At 31.9% G+C, this 16,121-nt stretch overlaps 1 protein-coding gene across 1 annotated transcript; it reads left to right on the top strand.

The window, feature by feature from the left end:
• Positions 1–584: 584 nt before the first annotated feature.
• On the top strand, positions 585–5,079 carry LOC137826010 (uncharacterized). Its single transcript, XM_068631849.2, has 2 exons — positions 585–4,033; positions 4,444–5,079. The coding sequence occupies exons 1-2, from the start codon at positions 1,045–1,047 to the stop codon at positions 4,914–4,916; spliced, it is 3,462 nt and encodes a 1,153-aa protein (XP_068487950.2). The 5' UTR covers positions 585–1,044; the 3' UTR covers positions 4,917–5,079.
• Positions 5,080–16,121: the final 11,042 nt, after the last annotated feature.

Below are 16,121 nucleotides of genomic sequence, written 5' to 3'. Positions count from 1 at the left end.
AAATTTAGAATATGTGGTCATATATCACTGATATCAGGACCAAAACTTAAAAAAAAAAAAACTATTAGGTTTATCTTTAAATAATGTCATCTAGATTGATTATGGTCCACAATTATTTAGTAACTCTTATATTACATACTCCCTCCTTTCGTTTCCTTTCTAAATCTGAGATTATTTTTACAAAAAATAAACTTTTATAAATAACAAATTTTCCAATTATACATCTTATTTTAATTAATTAATTAGGGTGAAAAATATCCTTCATTAAACTTCTAAAACAAGGGAATAGAGGGAATGTTATTTGAAAAAAAACACATCAACTACAGTATATTGTTATCTTCCTTTTTTTAGTAGTTTCTTTAGTTTTTTTTATGATAAAAAATGTTATACGACTATCATACAAAAATAGAGTAATGAAAAGGAGATATTAGTTGGATAATGATGAAGATGTTACTTAGAGAAGATAGATGAAAACGATAGTGGGAAAATACTAGTATTTAAGATGGTAATTAAACTGAAGTAACAGATATGGTTTCATGAGCTAGCAGTAGCATTTTTTATGTTGACCAAGATGCTTGGAGAGCAATTCTAATAATCTGGAAAAGGCAAGGGGAATCTGCTTTGAATGAAGCTTTGGAAAGAAGGAGCAAAATGCCAGAAAGTAGAGCAACAAGTCTTTCAAATTAAAGAAGAAGCTCGTTTATCAACACAATATATAAATGGTGCAGGCCAAGTTAGTGACTAAGTTGAGGAAAACAATGCAACAACACATGGGTTATGAAGTTGTTTAGTGCCAAACAAGTGATGCATAATTCAATGCGAGAGAAAATATAAGGCAAAAGAACAGAACCCCGAGGCAGAGGGGGTGGTGCTTGTTCACTTCAAAATCGTATAAAAAAATATCTTGTCTCCTTTTCTTGCTTTACTACAAAGCAACTATAATAGTAATACTTCAAACTATGGGGGCACCATAGTGAGTTAGTGAGACTAAAAAAAATACACACCCAATGCAAAACCAAAGAGTTGTTGATAACTTGATATGATATGCTTGTGGTTGAGTTTTTGAGGGAATTGCCAATGTCAATGCCGAGGCAAGCCTTGAGCAACCAAAACCACAACCAAATGTCGAGGCAAGCTTTCATCACAAACCATCACCATCACCCTCACCTGCAACACCTTCACTATGTTCTTCTCTTTGCACTTCTTGTTCCTCTTTCCTTTGCTGCAAATGATGAAGTTACTGCATTGGTTTCATGGATGCATATCTCTTCCAAAACTCCTTCAGCCTTTTCTAGTTGGAACCCTTTGGACTCCAATCCTTGCAGTTGGTCTTACATCAAGTGCTCTTCAGCAAACCTTGTCTTAGAGATAACCATTCAAAATGTTGAGCTAGCCCTTCCCTTCCCTTCGAAAATCTCTTCCTTTCCTTTCCTTCAGATATTGGTCATTTCTGGGGCTAATCTCACTGGGACTATCTCACCTGACATTGGAAACTGTTCTGAGCTTAGAGTACTTGACCTTAGCTCCAATAGTCTTGTGGGTGGCATTCCTTCAAGTATTGGGAGGCTCAAAAACCTCCAAAGCTTGAGCTTGAACTCCAATCATCTCACAGGGCAAATCCCAAGTGAGCTTGGTGATTGTGTCAATCTCAAGACCCTTGACATCTTTGATAACAGTCTTAGTGGAGATCTTCCTGTGGAGCTTGGAAAGTTGTCAAATCTGGAGGTTATAAGAGCAGGAGGGAACAGTGGCATTGTGGGGAAGGTTCCAGATGAGCTAGGAGATTGCAGAAATTTGACAGTGTTGGGTCTTGCTGACACAAAAATTTCTGGTTCATTGCCTGCTTCCCTAGGCAGGCTAAGTAGGCTTCAGACCTTGTCTATTTATGGCTCTATGATCTCTGGTGAGATTCCTCCTGAAATAGGGAACTGTTCAGAGCTCGTCAACTTATTTTTGTATGAGAATGACCTCTCTGGTTCCCTGCCAAGAGAGATTGGTATGCTCCAGAAGCTGGAAAAGATGCTGCTGTGGCAAAACAATTTTGTTGGGGACATTCCTGAGGAAATTGGCAACTGCGGAAAGTTGAAGATTCTTGATGTTTCCTTAAATTCTCTCTCTGGTGGAATACCCCGAAGTTTGGGGAAACTCTCAAATCTTGAAGAACTTATGCTGAGTAACAATAACATCTCTGGTTCAATACCACCAGCTCTGTCCAATCTCACAAACCTCGTACAGTTGCAGTTGGATACAAATCAGCTATCAGGTTCTATTCCACCTGGGCTTGGAAGCTTGGCAAAGCTAACAGTCTTTTTTGCTTGGCAGAACAAACTGGAAGGTCCGATTCCATCATCGTTGGGAGGTTGTAGAAGCCTTGAGGCTTTGGATTTGTCATACAATGCACTCACTGATAGCTTACCCCCAGGCCTGTTTAAACTTCAAAATTTAACAAAGCTTCTGCTAATCTCTAATGATATTTCTGGCCCTATTCCTCCTGAGATTGGCAACTGCAGTTCCCTCATTCGCCTCCGGCTTGTAGACAACAGAATCAGTGGGGAGATACCAAGAGAAATTGGCTTCCTTAACAGCCTTTATTTCCTTGATCTGTCTGAAAATCAGCTGACTGGGTCAGTACCACTTGAGATTGGAAACTGTAAAGAACTGCAAATGCTGAATCTAAGCAACAACTCCCTTTCTGGCGCTTTGCCTAGTTATTTGTCTTCTCTCACAAGGCTAGAGGTCTTGGATGTTTCTATGAATAACTTTTCTGGTGAGGTTCCAATGAGTATTGGCCAACTCACTTCACTTCTTAGAGTCATCTTAAGTAGAAACTCTTTCTCTGGGCCAATTCCCTCCTCAATTGGGCAATGTTCAGGTCTTCAGCTGCTAGACCTTAGCAGCAACAATTTTTCAGGGAGCATTCCACCAGAACTTCTTCAAATTGAAGCACTTGATATTTCTCTAAATCTGAGTCACAATGCATTATCTGGAGTGATCCCGCCAGAGATTTCTTCTCTGAAAAAGCTGTCAGTTCTAGACCTTTCACACAACAATCTTGAAGGCGACTTGATGGCCTTTTCAGGGCTCGAAAATCTTGTTTCTCTCAACATTTCCTACAACAAAATCACTGGTTATCTTCCAGACAGCAAGTTATTCCACCAACTATCAGCAACAGATTTGGCTGGAAACCAAGGTTTGTGTCCTAATGGTCATGATTCATGTTTTGTTAGCAGTGCTGCTATTACAAAAATGTTGAATGGTACTAATTCTAAGAGGTCAGAGATAATCAAACTGGCTATTGGACTGCTCAGTGCCTTGATTGTTGCAATGACAATCTTTGGAGTTGTTACTATCTTTCGAGCAAGGAAAATAATTCAAGCAGACAATGATTCTGAGATGGGAGGAGATTCATGGCCTTGGCAGTTCACTCCATTCCAAAAGGTAAACTTCTCTGTGGAGCAAGTCTTAAAGTGTTTGGTGGAATCCAATGTAATTGGAAAGGGGTGTTCAGGGATTGTTTATCGTGCCGAAATGGAAAATGGGGATATCATTGCTGTGAAAAGACTATGGCCAACAACAATAGCTGCTGCAAAATGTGATAATCAAAGTGACAAGTTAGCAGTTAATGGAGGGGTACGTGATTCCTTCTCAGCTGAGGTAAAAACTCTTGGTTCAATTCGCCACAAGAACATTGTAAGGTTCTTGGGTTGCTGTTGGAACAGAAACACAAGGTTGCTTATGTATGATTACATGTCAAATGGGAGTCTAGGAAGTCTACTTCATGAACGAAGTGGCAACTGCTTGGAATGGGACATAAGGTTTCGGATAATACTAGGAGCAGCACAAGGTGTGGCTTATTTGCACCATGATTGTGCTCCTCCCATTGTTCATAGGGACATTAAGGCCAACAACATCCTCATAGGCCCTGAATTTGAACCATACATAGCTGATTTTGGGCTTGCAAAACTTGTAGATGATGGAGATTTTGCTCGATCTTCAAGCACACTAGCAGGTTCCTATGGTTACATTGCTCCTGGTTAGTATAGTACTACAACCCCAATACTCCAACTAATATTTAGTGTTTCTTTTATCACTCACCATTAAGAAGAGTCTGAGTAACAAAAAAGAACAAAGCTAGTATATTTGAACAAATGTTTCACATTCTTTGTTGCATTTTACGAATAAATAATATGCACTGATAGTGTAAAAAGTTTCATTTTGAGGTCCAATGCAATCTACATACAGGGTAAATGTGTCGACTTAGGTAATAATTACCTTTAAAGTGATACTAAGAATGATTTCTGATTGATTGAAAGTCTAAAAACCTATTACATTGTATGTCTGTTGAACTTATCTTTAACATTCTTTTTCTGAATATGCTATCTTTCACAACATGTATACTGACATCTATACATTATTACCTTTTTCTGTATCTGGGGATTGAAGAGTATGGGTACATGATGAAAATAACAGAGAAAAGTGATGTTTATAGCTATGGCATTGTTGTACTAGAAGTCCTAACAGGGAAGCAACCAATTGATCCAACAATACCTGATGGACTCCATATTGTTGATTGGGTAAGACAGAAAAGAGGTGGAGTTGAAGTGGTGGATGAAAGCTTGAGAGCTCGACCAGAATCTGAAATTGAGGAAATGTTGCAGACCTTAGGAGTGGCTTTGCTGTGTGTGAACTCAAGCCCAGATGACAGACCAACCATGAAAGATGTTGTAGCAATGATGAAGGAAATTAGACAGGAGAGAGAAGAATATGTGAAAGTTGACATGCTTCTTCATGCATCTTCTGCAAATGATCAACAAGATAAAAATCTTTCTAATGAAGAACCAATGTCAATGATAAGCACCAGCAACACAAATCTGCATCTGCATTACTCTCCCCATCGCCCTCAAACACCAAAGTAACTTTCAAATAGTCAATATAGCAATGAGACTAGGCAACTAAGATTTTCTTAGCAAGAATGGTTTCAATCATGTTGTCATCAATTAATTCTGCTTCGTAATTTTGGTTTCCTTGTGTATAAGGATTAAGGTCTGATAGTTAATGAAGTAATCTCTGTTTATTATATACCATTTTTTTGGTACTGAAGTACATATAAACAAGCCATTATAATCTTACACTTTATGAGGTACTTCCTTTATAAGAGAGTTTGAAGAAACTCTTAGAAGTTATAGTTCAACAAATTCAACTTTGTGAAGTTTGTCTATCACCTTTGTTTGTCATCAGTAGCTAAAATGAATTACTAGTACAAACCTTTTACTTTGAAGATTATCAAAGGATGTAGACAATAGACTTCTAAAGGGAAACTAACAAATCACCAATTCTACATTTTATCAATTTTGTTTTTCTGTTATTTGTTTTTGTTGATTCTGTAACTCTCAATTGTATTTTTATTTGTTTCTCCACCACCTCCCTCTCTTTGTACATTTCTTGGAGGTAGTATAAGATCTGTTAGGCCGACCCTAGGTAGCACATTCTGTATATATAGTTAGCTCTTTTTTTTTTCATCCAATGAACAATTACGCACAGTTATAAAATACAGTGAAATTTCCATCCTTTTTTACCATTTTTAAATGCACTTGTAGTGCTCTTAGTAGTGTTATGAAATACAAGTAATTAGGTTAGTAAGAAAACTTAATAATAACTATTAACTGTAAAGACTTCAATTTTCCTGATGGATCCTCTATCATCCTTGTATAGAGTCTTCTCCCCTGCAGTGCAATAAGAAAGCCAAATATTTGGTGAACAATTCAACCAGTTGAAAGTCATGGTCATGACTGTTACAGGTAGAAAAAGTCACAAAAATAGTTCTGGAGGAGGCAATGTGTCTCAAAATAAGGGAAGTAGTGGTCGAGACAATAACATAAAAGTGTGCAATCATTGTTGTGAAAAAATAGGATATACCATTGGTACATTAGGAAAACATGTTTCCACCCATTTCAAGTTTAAAATAAGAATCATGGTAAATGTCATACTAATACAGTTTTTCAAGGTACATATTTTGGTTAGTGTCAAATTCAGGATAAGAATTTTCTTAAAATGATTGACTTACATAAAATGCAAGACACTATGATCCCATCTTATTAGAAATTTGAGTTTAAGTGAACGGCCTTCACATGATATTTGTAGTGTAATTCATTATAGGTAACCTTAAAACTTATTTTCTCAACAGTGTATCTAACACAGTTTATCTAAATCTGAAAAAAATAAGTATTTGATGTTAATCATGTTGGTATTTGGTGATATTCAATATCTTCTATTTGTCCTTATAAATATGTTTTAAACTATTATAAGTATATTTTTAATGATGATCACTTAAGATTTATATAGATTTTTCTTTTAAAACAAAAATTTGAATATGTTATAACCTTACAAAACTTGTTAGCTTTGTTCAAACTCAGTTTGAAGTTTCTATAAAAATAATAAGTGATAAATGAAACTAAATTCTTCAGGAATGATTTCTTTAAAAATAAAGGAATAATGCTTCAAACTACTCTTTAATAAACCAATATAGAGAGAAAATATGGTCATTTACTATATGTATCTATAGTTATTATAATAAAATCTCATTTGCCCAAAATATTGGATGGAACATTCATTACAGATAACTTTGTGTTAAGGGGTGTTCTTTTTCACAATCATATATTTCCATGTCACAATAACGCTCATATTCATGATAATAACCATTTCATGGAAGAATAACTCAATGCAAACAGTCATAACAACTCAACCTTGTACCCCATCAAGATCTAAATGGTGATAATAACAATGATCATGAAAACAATCTTGAATTACCACATAAAGTGATCCACACAAAACAAATTGTTGAGAAAGAACCTCACACAAACCAGGATCCCTTACATTTTCAAAAAAGTTAAATATTCTTTAATTCAGTTGTCTTTATAATAATCTGTGATATACTAACTCGTTTTTTTTTAATGTCATTATCTTTTTTAATTTCTCATTATTCATATTGAGACACATTCCTACCTAAAGGCTATCAAGTCTGAATGTTGAAGAAACACTAAAGTTTTTGAGAAATCTGCTTTGAAGTCAAATCAAATTTGAATAACTACATCTCTGACAAAAGATGAAACACTATAAAATTTGATAAATTTGTTTTGAAGTCAAATCAAATTTGGATAACTACATCTCTAACAAAGGATACAAATAGGTGTTTAAAATAAAACACAAATATGATAGGATTGTTGAGAGATATAATGCAAGGTAAGTAACAAAACAATACACCTAAACTAAAGACATTGAGTATTTTGATATGTTTTTCTCCCAGGGTCAAGATGACAACAACAAATTGCTTCTATCCTTGACCTCCATTTTTAATAGGGAATTAAAACAATTAAACATAAACAAATGTTCTTTTACATGGAGAATTGAAAAATTTACATGACAACTTCCATCGAGCTTCATTCAACTAGGACAAATATGCAAATTGAGAAAGATCTTGTATGGTCTTAACTAAGCTGGTAGATAGTTATTTTTCAAGTTGTCAAATAGTTTACTCTGTATTAGATATGTCCAATCTATGAATAACTCTCTTTTCATCAAATCTTTTGAAAGATGTTTTACAATCTTATTAAAGTATATAGACGATGTAATAATGGATGGAAAAGTATATAGATGATGTAATAATGGATGGAAATGATAAAGAGGAAATTAATCAAATTAAAAAAGCTTTAGATGGCACATTCAAAATAAGGACATTGAAAATTAATCAAATTAAACAAGTTTTAGATCACATTAAAAATAAGGACCTTAAAAATTAATCAAATTAAACAAGTTTTAGATCACATTCAAAATCAAGGACATTGAAAAGTAAAGAAATTTTCTAAGTCTTGAAGTTATAAAAAGTAAGAAGAGAATAATGGCGAATCAAAGAAAGTATGCACTAGAACTGTTATTAGACAGATGCCTATAAGTCTCTAAACAATCTCCACACCAATTAACAATGTTGTCATCCACTATAGGTGAATTATTTGGAGATTTTCTACCATTCTAAGGTTTGATTGGAAAGTTTATATACACAAATATTCGCTCAATACATGCGTCTCTATGTAGTAGCTCTCATAATTCTTTGTCAAGCTTATATTGATTTATTGTATTGTAGTGATCAAGATCCTGAAATATTTTAAAGAGACACTTCTTAGAAGTGTTCTTTCCTTCAAATAACATTTCTCATTAAGGCATATTGTAATAGTGATTAAACAAACTTGTAGTGACTCAAGACAATCAATGATTGTTTAAGTATTTATCTTGAAAATTCTCTTCTATCTTGAAAGTCGAAGAAGCATAACACTATCAAAAAATTCTTATAAAGCTTAATACACAAGACAATGATCACTATGACATGAGAAATTAACTAGTTAAGTTATCTTTTACAAGACTTCAAAGTTTCTTTTGTGTAATCATTTCTTTTATACACCCTAAAGTCTTAAGTCCTCAATTCTTTAGTTATATTTGTTTTAAGTTAGATCTTGTTTGTTAACATCTGTTCTCCAACTTAAGGATGTGCAGAAGGAAATTGACACTTTGTTGATTCTCATCTACCTCCTTTCCGCTGTATAGTTGTATTTTTTTTAGAGTAGCTTAACTTTTGTTAGGCCAAATCTAGATATTTTTTATACATTAATGATTATGCACAATTATAAAATAGAGTGCAATTCTGATTGTGTTTATTATAATAAAGATAGAACACAGAGAATTTGAAGTTTATATAACTAGAGGTGTCAGGATATAAAATAGTTTTTGCTAATTCTCTGTAATAGTTGTATCTTACATCAGTGTTACTTATAAATTTCTTATAATAAATTTTTATTTTGATTAGGCCATGAAAATTTTCAGTTTGTTATTCTAATATGATAACCTAAAACTAAACATGAATTCTCTTCTAAAAGATGTAAAAAAGATTGGACTTGATGGATTGAGTCATAAATAGTATTTGATCTACTACTAGAAATGTATTTTATGAATTTTAGTGATTTTTTAAAATTTCGATATTTATAGATATAGTATTAATTATTTTTTATTTATTTTAATTATCACATTTTTTTAAATAGTTTTATTTTTACTATTGTCTTTTCTTCAAAGTTCAAATAAAATTTTTATTTTTATTCTTCACTTATGTTTTAATAATTAATTAAGATATATATATATTATATAGTGATGTAAATATAAAAACTAAAATAATTTTTTTATAAAAATTAAAAAAATATTAATGTACTTTCTAATTTTTTTAAAGAGTGTAACAGTTTTGGTTGCATAAACTAATTCTTGGAACTTGTCCTCCTTATCATATTAACACGTCCTATTGAAGGGCATCCTGCAAACTCCATCTTTTCCAAAAAAGAGGAGTGGAGATTCTCTGAGTCACTCTTATTTTATTAGTTATTCACACCATTCCCTCTCTTTAATTCTTTATATAAAATTTGGGAAATACAAGAATTTCTTTTAGCTGTAATGGAACAATTATGAGATTTTCTATTTTCAATGTAGGTAGATTTAAAAACTAAGAGAAAAGTAACGGCATGAATAATAAAACAATAATTAATTTTGAATTTTAACAGAGATAAATATAAATAAAATTCTCCAAAGAGTTTGATAACTTCAAAACAAAAAAGTAAAACTATTATTAAAAATTACAAGATAAAAATTGTTTAATGAAAAGTGAAATTCATATATTTTGGTGTTTTATAATAAATTTAAACCTTAAAAATGTGTCTAATTCAATAATATATGTGATGTTGACTTAGTCTGGTTTTATATCAGTTAGAATTTGACATATTGTATATAAAATTGAAACTGATACCATGTCATACTGTGTTCAGGTAAATTTCAAATTTTCACTGAGTTTAGTTTAGATATATTCTTTTTTCCTTAATTAGTATTTGAAAATACTTGTAATATTTAATAAATATTTTATTCTTTAAAAATAATTTTATTTTAAGCACGTTTGTCTCGGACCATGCAATTTGACTAGTTGAGATAAAGTTAGAACGGAAACAAATGCTTATGATGCAAGAATTAAAATATAACTTTTTTTTTCTTTTTAGGAAGTTATATATCTAATTTCTTCCTATAATATTTTAATCTTAATTTATTAATTTATTTCTCTATCAATTATTATTCATTTTTCCTTTTTTTAATTCCATGATAAATAAATTTATTTCTCTATCAATTATTATTCATTTTTCCTTTTTCTAATTCAAATGTGCAACATAATTGGAAATCATGAAAAATTATAACTAATAAAAATAAATAATTTTTCTATTATCCTATAGGTGTTGAACTAGTCATGTCGAAACGAACATGTCAAAATGTTGAAAAACGGATAAATCAAAAGAAGTAAACGAATAAAAAAAAGTTAATGGAAATCTCATGTGAAAAGGTATACATGTGTCAGTTTTAGTAAAAGACACGTATAGAAGACAAATAAAATTAATTAAGTGTTGAAAATCAAGTAATAAAAGATAAGCAAAAGGTTTAATATGATGTGACAGGTCCAATAGGTCCATTAACAGGTAGTATAAATAAATAGAGCATTTAGTTTAGTAGTTTAGTTTTTCTGATGAGTGATTAATACAAATACTGACTTAAGTTTCGGAGAATTTATGTAGGTATAACACCTCATATCGAAAGACCAAAAGGTAATTCCATAAACACGAGTGACTGAGAGAAGGAGTTGACAGAAGAAATGAGGAATAAGAAGGACAAGGTAAGGACAGAGTCTGAAGACAATTTATCACATAAAATTTATACAAATAAAGGTGTTAATATGTACCCTTATCAACTTTTAATCTTTATTAAATATCTTTTCTTTAATATTTTTTCAATTTAATTGAGAGTATTACTTTAAAATTTGAAATAATATATTAAAACGAACAACTATTTTCTTAAAATTATGTCGATATTTAAAAGAAAAGGGAAATATCATTATCTAACTAAGTTAATTATGATTTGATGACAAACATATTAATCTTAATTCTTTCAAGACCATCCTCTTCAAAAATTATATATATATATATATATATATATATATATATATATATATAACAGTGGGAAATGAATCTAGAATGAAACATGCACTAAAACCAAACAATCCAAGTAGATTGAACCCCACCTCCCAAGGTCTTTGCCCGTAATGAAATTCTAGTATGTTTTATTTTAGTAGTAAACCCATATTGCAAGTTAAGTCAAACTTGGTTTGAATCAAAATTAAAATATTAAGTTACTAAAATAAAATAATTTTCAATTGAAAACTCAGGATAGTATAAGGGTTAAAATGATTTTAAACTTGGGAGTTAACTTATTCACTTTATTCATTCAAATAGGTTTTAATAAAAATAATTTTATTAGATAAATAATATATATATATATTGTTTATTTTTTTAATATTTTAAACATATTTAACCATGAGGACTTCATTGATAGGTTCTTTCTGGGGATACACAAGAAGATTTGACACTAATGAGATATGAGTAAATGGATATAAGAGACTACAAAATCATCTCGAACCCAAAAAGCTAAGACAATGAATTTGTGGGTCTCCTTCCTTGTATGTTACTTAACTCTTTCATTTCTACTTAATGTACGTAGTACTCAAACTCTTGTTAGAACTTATGACTCTAGAAGGGGAAATGATTGAATAAATCCTTGCACACTTTTGGCAACACGCTAGACTAGACCATATCTAGCAAACAAGCATAACAATCAACATAAAAGACTTTTATACTCACTACTGTAAAAAGACTTAGACGATGGTTTTTCAAGGTCTACTACAACGTATTCAAAATCGTTGTCTATGGAGTCGTCATCTATACATACATGTTATAGACAACGATTTAAGCTATCATCTATAAATTTGATATAGATGACGATTTTAGGATATAATTGTTACCTATATTTACATTTATATACGACATTTTTAGAGAAACCGTAATTAATATTTATGTTTAGTATTATAACAAAGATAGTAGAAAATGCATATAAACAATGATTTTGTCTATAACCGTTGTCTAATGTGTGGCACATTAAAGAAAAAAGAATTAGGGAACCATATCGTTTCTTGATATAATTGTTATTTATATGATTATATAGACTACAGTCTTGGCCAATAAAATATGGTTGTATAAATCCTAAATCCTAAAATAATTATTGTTCTGATCTCAAGTCCGTTGAGATAACATCGTTAGGGTCAATCACCGCATGCAAGGTATTGTCCACTTTGGAGCTTGGAGCTTGAGATAGCATCGCTATGATCAATCACCATATCTGAGGTATTGCCCGCTTTGGAACTCGGAGCTCCGTCACAATTTTTGTTGAGAAAATTCAAAATTAATTATCCAGTTTGTATATATAAAATGGGCACTTGCGGAAGCAATAAACAAATAATAGAAAATAGAATAATGACACAGAGAATTTTTAATGTGGGAAAATTTCCTCAACTTGAGAAGTAAAACCCACGGGACCTAGTCCAGAGAATGTCTCCATTGTGAAAGTAGGATTACAATATTTGTTTCTCTCACTCTGTGAGGATAATACTCAATCTCATCCAACAAGGATGAGATACAAAGTCTCTCTAGTATCTCACTAGGATTTCTAATCTCACACTATGGTGGATATTTATTCTCTCATTTACTCTCTAATCTCACCCAAGAAGGATGGAATACAAAGTCTCTCTAGTATGTCACTAGGGTCTCTAATCTCACCCAAGAAGGATAGAATACAAAGTCTCTCTAGCATCTCACTAGGATTTCTAATCTCACCCAAGAAGGATGGAATACAAAGTCTCTATAGCATCTCACTGGGATTTCTAATCTCACCATGATTTCTAATCTTACCATTATGGTGGTTATCTATTCTTTCATTTCTCTCTATGTTACTCTTCTCACTTGCTTGTTTTTCTCTTCCTTAGAAATTCTCTTTATAGAAAGAATGAGAGAAAGCTTCTTCATAAAGAGATTAATGTTCATTACATTTTCAAGAGAGTTACAATTCCAAAAAACTTTTGGAATGACCATTATTGAATATATTCAAATGATCAGTTACCAATTTTCATTGGTCATGGTCTCCCATTAAATTAAGAGGGGATCCCCAAAAATTCTCCCCCTTCCTAACTTAATTGAGGGGTATCAATAATTCAGCTCCCCAACAATAGTGTTACCAATTTTCATTGGTCATGGTCTCCTATTAAATTAAGGAGGGATCCCTAACAATTTTCTCCCTTCCTGACTTAATTGAGGGGTATCGATAATTCAGCTCCCCCACAACAGTCTTTTAGCTTCTTAGCTTAAATTGCCTTGGTCATCATGTCAGACCAATTTTCATCTGTATGAACCTTCTCTAGCTGTAACTCTTCATCCTTCAAAGCATTATGTATCCAATGATAACGATAATCAATGTGCTTTGATCGAGAATGAAATGTAGGATTCTTAGCTAGGTGGATTGCACTTTGGTTGTCACAATGGCGAACATATCTTTCCTATGAAGCTCGAACACTCCTCTTAAATGGCGTGTCGGTGTCTGATACTCGTATCGGACACCGACACTCGTATGACACCTATAGGACACATATCCGTGAAGTGTCCAATTCAAAAAATATTTGTTATATTTTTGACAATTCTAGTACAGTTCTAACACAATTTTAAAAAGAAAAAATACATTAATTTTCTAAAAATTCAAACTTTATTGTATAAATTGTTATTATGATTATAAAAATAAGAAACAAATCCTTGTGAACCAGTCATGAAAAACATCTTTCTGCTCCAAAAAATAATCTGGAACATACTTGTGCACATAAATATTTATTGTCAATTTATATAATTCATAATTATATAATATATAGATATGTGTCCCCGTATCCTACATTTTAGAGATTTTACGTATCTTTGTGTCCTTGTCTGTGTCGTATTAGTGTTCGTGTCAATGTCTGTGCTACATAGTATCTTTCTTGAACATGACTCAATTCATGCAAGAGATTTTTCATATATTTTACCTTTTTTCCAGCTTTACGATGCGGCAATGTACTCTACTTCAGTTGTTGATAAAGCAACACATCTTTGTAACTTGGGTTGCGAAGATACAACTCCCTCTACAAAAGAAGTTAAATATCCTGATGTGGATTTTCTAGAATCTACAACCATGTCTGCATCTGTGTATCCTACCAACATAGGATCTTCATTACCAAAACATAAACATCTTTGGTAGTTTCCCTAAAATATCTTAATATCCACTTCATTGCATTCCAGTGCTCTTTGCTAGGATTGGACAAGAATCAACTCACAATACCAACAACATGGGCAATATCTAGTCTTATGCAAATCATGGCATACCTTCGTACCACAGAAGAATAAGGCACTCTGCTCATCTCTTTCTTTTCTTCTTCACTAGTTGGAATTGCACTGTGCTTAGTTTGAAATTTTCGGCAAATGGAACACCAACAGGTTTTGCCTTATCCATGTTAAATATCTTTAGAGCTTTCTCAGTGTACTTCCATATCAACTTCTTAGAGTGATCTCTGATCACCTTCATCCCAAGGATTTGTTTTCTAAGACCTAAGTCTTTCATGAGTAATGACTCATTCCATCTTGTATTAGAACCAAGCTCTAATACCACTGTTGGAAAATTAAGCAATAAGAAAATAATAGAAAATAGAGCAAATAAAATAATGACACATAGATTTTTTAACGTGGGAAAACTTCCTCAACTTGAGAAGTAAAACCCACGAGACCTAGTCCAGAAAATGTCTCCACTATGAAAGTAGGATTACAATATTTGTTTCTCTTACTCTGTGAGGATAACACTCATTCTCACCCAACAAGGATGAAATACAAAAGTCTCTATAGTATCTCACTAGGATTTCTAATATCACACTAAGATGGATATCTATTCTCCCATTTACTCTCTAATCTTACCCAAGAATGATGGAATACAAAGTATCTCTAATATCTCACTAGGATCTCTAATCTCACCCAAGAAGAATGAAATACAAATCTCTCTAGCATCTCACTAGGATTTTTAATCTCATCATTATGATGATTATCTGTTCTCTATTTTTCTCTTCTCACATGCTTGTTTTTCTCTTTACAAAGAATGATGAGAGGAAGGATTCTTCATAAAGAGATTAATGTTCATAACATTTTCAAGAGAGTTACAATTCCAAAATACTTTTGGAATGACCATCATTGAATATATTCAATGGATCAATTATCAATATTCATTGGTTATGGTCTCCCATTAAATTAATGAGAGATTATGAACAATTTTGTCCTTAGAAAGCATCTCGAAGAATTAAGAGAGAAATATATATATAAATTATAATTAACCTTAACTCCTAAACAACATGAGACTATATTAAACTTACGTGAACAATTATAAACCAATTAAATAATTTAACCCAACTTATGAAAATGTAGTTTAATTGAATTGAGCCAATTGGTTTTATATGTATCACAAACCTCTTCTCTAAATTCATTTGTACTTTCATTACATTTCATAAATAATTTGTCAACTTAACATTACCAAATACATGTTATCTTTCTGTGATTAATTTTTTATTCAAAAAACCATTTAGAATAAATATAAAAATCTATTCAATCTAATATAAATTACTAGTTAATTAATTAAAAAAACGCATAAGTGAATTCAGTTCCTCACCGAACCATAGAAAAATTAGGTTAAAAAAAATCAATTTTAAATTGTATTTTCATCATTTGATTTTCTAACATTATATAGATGTTTACGCGATGAACAGATCTAAAAGGTAGTTGAAAAAGTTGAATTGACAAATGAGAGAGTAAATCCTTTCACCATGAAAGCATTGGTTATCGGTGCAAAAGATCTGGATCTGAGTACAAATGAGAACAAAAAATTTCAATTTTAACATTTTGGTTCCATGTTCAGATTTTGCATCAGAAATAAAAAGAGAGAGAAAGAAAAAGAAAACGTTGGAAAATGACTGGTGTGTTTGGCTAAGAATCCATTCCTGACATGAAATAAAGAGATTGTACACACACGCCTCCTTCATCCTTAAACCCAATCTACGTCACATGCACCACTTTCTACTCTTTTTCACTCTTTCTTTCTTTCTTTCTTTT

This window comes from Phaseolus vulgaris, chromosome 8 (assembly GCF_051622355.1).
Source record: "Phaseolus vulgaris cultivar YP4 chromosome 8, ASM5162235v1, whole genome shotgun sequence".
NCBI classification, from domain to species: domain Eukaryota; kingdom Viridiplantae; phylum Streptophyta; class Magnoliopsida; order Fabales; family Fabaceae; genus Phaseolus; species Phaseolus vulgaris.
The sequence above is the reverse complement of the archived record's forward strand: the minus strand, read 5'-3'. Positions and strand labels throughout refer to the sequence as shown.